This window comes from Emiliania huxleyi (genome assembly GCF_000372725.1).
Source record: "Emiliania huxleyi CCMP1516 chromosome Unknown EMIHUscaffold_1460, whole genome shotgun sequence".
In the NCBI taxonomy this organism is placed as follows: domain Eukaryota; phylum Haptophyta; order Isochrysidales; family Noelaerhabdaceae; genus Emiliania; species Emiliania huxleyi.
Window position 1 is genome coordinate 1 of NW_005201133.1, and position 5,342 is coordinate 5,342.

Consider the following 5,342-nt stretch of genomic DNA (forward strand, 5'->3'; position numbering starts at 1 on the left):
TGACATGACGAGTCGTAAATGGTCGGAGGAGGAGGAGGCCGTGCCTGATTCGTCTAGTAAGCTCCTCGAACGAGTGCATATCTCCCCACATCTCCCCACATCTCCCCACATCTCCCCACATCTCCGCATATCTCCCCGTAGTTAAGCTCCTCGAACGAGTGCAGCCGCGTCGCGCCCATCGCGCCCACGAGGAGCGAGATGGAGTAGTGGGTCGCGCACGCGGTCGCCGCTAGCAGGCCGAGCCCGAGCAGCAGCCCCATCTGGCTGATCGCGTACGGCAGCGAGAGGGCTCCCGCGCCGAGCGTGGCCGAGCACATGGTGAAGACGGTGCCCCAGTCCGCCCCGCCGCCCGACGCCTTTGCGGGCAGCACCGCGGGAGCCGGTAGCTGGAACGGGTCGCGGCTGTGGCCGAGCTCCGGCGACGACGTGGACTGGCGCAGCCGCTTCTGCGACTCGTCGAGCAGCGGCTCCTCGCGCAAGCCTGGGCGGCTGTCGCCCGGCATGGCCCAGTCACCCCACCTCGGTGAGCGCCGCCACTGCTCAAAGAGCGGCCGCAGGTTCGGAAGGTAGCCGCGGTGCGCGACCTCTCGCCCAAACGCCTCGCGAACCGCGAGAGTCGGCATCGAAGCGCTCGGCACGACAAAGATCAGGCCCTCCATCGCGCTCCGGCCATCCTCGGTGGGCCGCTCCGCCATCGCGGGACCGGCCTTGTTGCCTGTCGCAACGCGTGTTAGCGCGCGAGCGGTGTAATGCGGTTGGGCTCGCTCGGAAGCGCCGTTGCGTGCAAGTTTTCTTTTTTGTCTTTTTGCACGAGCTTGCTGACAGGGATTGGGATGAGGAGCGAGGTATTTTGCGATGGATGAGCGACTCACAAGGGTTTTCGGGTTCTAAGTAGGTCGGGCTCGTACTAGCAAGCAAGCACCCCACCTCGTGGTATGCCTCGACATTTCCAGTGTATGTGGTTCTCACGAACATACCCGAGAGAGAGAGAGAGAGAACACAACCTCCCTCTCCCTTTTCTCCCAGTAAGCTAAAAGCGCGTACCCGAGGGTGTTTTCTGAAATCCGGTGTACCTGTGTTAGTTCCAGTGCGCGCCAGGGTGAAATTCTGAAAAACGTGCAGCACTTCTAGCCGACATCGACAAAAGTCACTCTCTAGCCCCGCGGCGAGCGGCCCCGCCGGAGGCGAAGAAAATTTTGCCATCTAGCGCTCTCTAACACACATTTTTGCACACAAATCGACACACCTCCAAACAAGCTCAATAAGACTGGTCTTCACTGCAGCACGCCTCGAGCGAGTAATGCGTCTGTAGGCCAATATAATAGAGCTTCTCGCGCGCGCTCCTCAGCTGGCGGTCCGCAGGGCCGCCCGGGCCGGGCGAGAAGCGCAAGCCCGCCAGCCGCACCATGTGATTCACGATGATGAGCGTCTCGGCCTCGAGCAGCGTGTAGGAGCGAAGCTTGCCCTCGCACTCGCGTTGCTCGAGCCTGAGCCACTGCTTCGGTAGCCTCGAGCCGGTCGGGAGCGCGGCGCTCAGCGTCGCTCCGAGTACTGGGGCGGTCCTCGTACATGATGTACTTCTCGGAGATCTCTCCTGCCTGGCGTGCCTCCTCTTGGCGGAAGCTCGCTTCGAGCGTCGCAGCGTCCGATGCAGCAGCAGCAGAAGACTCGCCCACCGACTGATCGGTCGGTGAGTGCGCCTCGAGCACCTCCGCAAACATGTGGTGACCGCGCACCTGCGCTTCCACCGTCTCGGCGGTGAGTTCGTCGTGTTCGTCAAACTGGAAAGACTTGCGCATGATTTTCTTCTTGCCGTACCAGACCAACGTACGCGCCTTCTTACTGTCCCAAAAGAGTGATACGGGTACGTTGCCGTCGATTGGCGGCACGGAGGGGTAGGTCGGCCGACCTACCATGGTGCTCGACAAGGAAGGAGCGTGGACACGTCCGTGATATCGGTTACGCGGAGGGCTACACCGAGGTCTCTGCGCGGGATGTGCTGGGGGGCTGCCCCCCAGTCGATTGCCGCATAGTTCGTCGATGTAGCCCTATCATAAACCTCTTATTCACACCTTGCACTTTAAAAAAAGAAATATCCCCAGTTTGTCGAAGATCCGGAGGGTTTATCGGAGCATCACCCGCCAGTCCCGTGCCCAGTGTCGTGCGATGTAAAATTCTGAAGCTACTTTACTTTTACGAACTCGCCAAGTTTTCGGTCGGCTCCGTCCTCTCCGGCCCAGGCTGTTTTGCTTGCTCATTCCGGATGGCGATGTTTTTGCACAAGAGCGCGGGCGATCAGGGCAATCTGGACAATACGCGCAAGGCTGCGGCCGCCGTCGTGGCCGAGCGCTGGGCGGCTCAGATAAGGAAACTGGCTGAGTCGGACGCGCGTGCCGGAGAGGCTGAGGCGACGCTGAAAGACATCGCCGCCCTCATCCCCTCCTCCTACCCTTGCGACATTCCGCTGCGGATGCGAGTAGTGGCACTCGCGGCAGCTGCTGCAAAAGGCGAGGCGGAAACCTCGCGACTCCGCGCTGAGCTCCAGCAGGCAGCATCTGCCCAAGAGGCAGCTGAGGCCGCCCTGGCTGCAGCGGAGGAGGCTGCGGTGGCCGCTGCGGCCGCTGCGGCCGAGAAGGACGTGCCGAGCTGGTTGCGCGGTGCCGAGGCGATGCTCAACGGCAGCGCTGGGGATGGTGGGGGCCGCGAGCTGTGGGCCGCCGCGGTGATCTCACGGCTGGCGAGAAGATGGCTATCTGGCTTCCGGCGGCGTCTGGCGGTGCGCGCCCCTAGCGTGAGCCCCTGGCGGGGGGCGGGAGGCGCGTCCATCCCATCCGGGCCATTGACCCCCTGCCCCCCTTCTCCGTCGTAGAGGGCGCTCGTTGAGGCGAAGCTGAGGATTGCCGAACTGGAGTTTGAGGCCGATGAGGCCCGAGGCGCGGCTCGCAAGCTCGCAGGCGATGTTTCGGGTCGAGAGTCGGGTCAGAGCACGCCCAAACGGCGCGGCAGGAGCAGCAGAGGCAGCCAGGCCAAGAGTGGCAATTAGCACGGCGATCGAGCACGGCTAGACGGGCCCACGAGGAAGAGGGGGAGCTCCCACCGCGCCGTGAAGCCATCATAAAGGAGGTAGTTATCAGAAAATCTGCCACGCCCGCACCAAGGACACCCTCGTCGGACGCCACAGGCGGCCGGCCACTCGAGGCCGCCACAGGGCTCAGGGAACCCGCCCTGGCGAACCCGCCCCGGCCCGTCGACCAAGGGCCGTCATCCAGCCGTCCGCAAACGATTGCGACGACATATGCGGACCGTCGTCGGCCTGATCGCCGTGCTGGCGCCCCTCGTGGGCGCCTCGGCCGGGTGTGAGGAGTGCTGCTCTCCGGGCGGCTCGTGCGACCACGCCTTCAAGCAGTCCCCGGGCATCTGCTGCGGCGTCGAAGAGTCGACGTCGATGTGCTGCCCAGCTACTGCAAACTGCTTTCGCTGCGTCTCCGGGATGTACCGCTGCTACGCCCAGCACGCCGAGCCATCCTGCGCAATCTGTGGTGCCGCCGGCGACCCTCGGCCACAGTGCAGCGCTTCTCATGGCGGCGGCGGCGGCGGCAGCGGCGGCATGCTTCTCGGTGGCTTTGCCCTGGTGCTGCTCTGCTGCTTCTGCTGCTCCAGGATGCGAGGGCCCGACCCAAGCGACTACTACCCGGCCGCAGTGCCTGCCCCGGGCGCCTACAACCAGCAGGCAGCGCCATACTACCAGCAGGCGGGGCCCTACCCGACCGGCGGCATCCCTGAAGGCCTGCCTGTGGCACCCGAAGGGCAGCCGCCCGGGTATGGGGCGCCGGGCTACTACGGGGCGCCGCCGCCCGCAGCCCCGCCCGGCTACGGATATCCGGGCGGAGGCTACCCCCAGCAGCCATACGAGGTCCACCAAGAGGGCTATTCTGGCGGCGCTGTGGCGGCAAGTGCAGGCGCGGGCTTCATCGGTGGCATCCTCGCCGACCGCGCGGCGCAGGCCGTCTTCGGAGGAGGGGGCGAAGGAGGGGGCAGCGGTGCCGTCCCTGCAACCGCCACCTACGCCGACGCTGGCTTTGCCGCAGACACGGGCGGAGGCGACGGTGAAGCGGGCGAGTTCATTGAGGCCGACGGGGGCGATGAGTTTGACGCGGAGTAGACGCGAAGTGGTGGGAGGCGTGGCCACCCGCTCCTGAGAGGGCGCGACTCGCACTGCGGTATCTCGGCGTCGAGCGCATCTGAGAGAGGAGGCGCACGGGCACCGGCGTCAGGCACTCACACACGATCACATATGAGCGTGAGCGTGGCTGTGGGTCGGCCCAGTGCGGGGAGGCGCGCAAGCTTGCCGTGTCCCCGCCCTGCGGCAGTGTGGTAGTGGTCGCCGCGCCGAGATGGCGTCGCGCCGTTCATTAAGCCTCTAGTTCGGGACTCGAGCTTCATGTGCTCCGCGCCGAACATCCTGAAATTCTGCATCAAATCATAAAAACCTGACCGGCCCCTGCGGTGCCCCTACCTACCTACCTACCTACCTACCCTCCGGGAAACTAAAAATCAAGGGTCAAAAAAGAAATACACCTGGCTCCCAGCATCCGCCCCAACCACACAACGACCAGCCGTCGAGCAAGGGCTGCTGACCCGCCGTGAGAGCCGGCATGGCTGCGGTCTCTCCGGAATGGCTCAGCGAGCTCGGCTCCGAGGCTCCCACAGAGGCGCAATGGGAGCTAATCGAGCGCGTCTTCTTTGCACCGCGTGGCTTCTTCGCCGATCAGACCGACGCGAGGGCCGCGGCCGCGTCGTTTCGAGAATTCTACACGCAGTTCATTCATCGCCGCGCGAATCAGAGGCGGGCCAAGGCACCGGAGCACGGCGGCGGCGGCGGCGGCGGCGGCGGCGTGCCGGCCGAGCGATGCAGCCTGAACCTCCCGCGCAGCTACGATCCGCAGTACAAACTAAACTTTTCGATCCTCGACCCTGCGGGCTCGGCCAGCGACCCTCACGGCCTCGACCGACCCGAGGTTTCCGCCGCCGCTGCTCGCGTCGGCCTCCGCCGCGAGAGGCTCAAGGCTGTGCGGCTGCTCTTTCACATGCACGAGGACTTTGCGCAGAAGAAGAGCCTCGCCGCCCTCCGCAAGAGCGCCGCCGACCGCGCGGCTCTCCCGGTGACGCTTCCGAGAAGCTTCCAACGCCAACGCCAACGCCGCACACCCGCGCGCCACCCGCGCGCCAGCTCGCTTACGCACCGCCACGACGCTTTCGACAACGACATTGCGACATTGCCCTCCGCCACCACCCGAGCGCACCTCCCAGTCTCCTCACCCCGTACCCACCTCTCCTCCCCT

At 65.1% G+C, this 5,342-nt stretch overlaps 5 protein-coding genes across 5 annotated transcripts in view; 3 read left to right on the forward strand and 2 right to left on the reverse strand.

Annotated features, from left to right (window-relative positions):
* Positions 1-119: 119 nt before the first annotated feature.
* EMIHUDRAFT_122734 (hypothetical protein) lies at positions 120-695 on the reverse strand (the record flags this gene model as incomplete). Its single annotated transcript, XM_005787067.1, has 1 exon — positions 120-695. A coding segment is annotated over one exon (576 nt), but the record flags the coding sequence as incomplete, so codon positions are not given.
* Positions 696-2,235: 1,540 nt separating this feature from the next.
* On the forward strand, positions 2,236-3,134 carry EMIHUDRAFT_447064 (hypothetical protein). The gene is made up of 2 exons (XM_005787068.1): positions 2,236-2,776; positions 2,870-3,134. The coding sequence occupies exons 1-2, from the start codon at positions 2,264-2,266 to the stop codon at positions 3,041-3,043; spliced, it is 687 nt and encodes a 228-aa protein (XP_005787125.1). The 5' UTR covers positions 2,236-2,263; the 3' UTR covers positions 3,044-3,134.
* A 161-nt stretch (positions 3,135-3,295) lies between these two features.
* Positions 3,296-4,162, forward strand: EMIHUDRAFT_252810 (hypothetical protein; the record flags this gene model as incomplete). The annotated part of the gene is made up of 3 exons (XM_005787069.1): positions 3,296-3,564; positions 3,661-3,793; positions 3,914-4,162. 3 exons carry the CDS (start codon positions 3,296-3,298, stop codon positions 4,160-4,162), a joined length of 651 nt encoding a protein of 216 aa, XP_005787126.1.
* Positions 4,163-4,278: 116 nt separating this feature from the next.
* EMIHUDRAFT_252811 (hypothetical protein) lies at positions 4,279-4,592 on the reverse strand (the record flags this gene model as incomplete). Its single annotated transcript, XM_005787070.1, has 2 exons — positions 4,279-4,462; positions 4,579-4,592. 2 exons carry the CDS (start codon positions 4,590-4,592, stop codon positions 4,279-4,281), a joined length of 198 nt encoding a protein of 65 aa, XP_005787127.1.
* Positions 4,593-4,655: 63 nt separating this feature from the next.
* The window catches only part of EMIHUDRAFT_122736 (hypothetical protein), a gene marked incomplete at both ends in the record, with an annotated part of 3,462 nt that continues 2,775 nt past the window's right edge, over positions 4,656-5,342 (forward strand). Inside the window, one exon of the mRNA XM_005787071.1 lies at positions 4,656-5,162. Coding sequence (XP_005787128.1) covers positions 4,656-5,162 — 507 coding nt within the window. The remainder of the gene's footprint in view (positions 5,163-5,342) is intronic.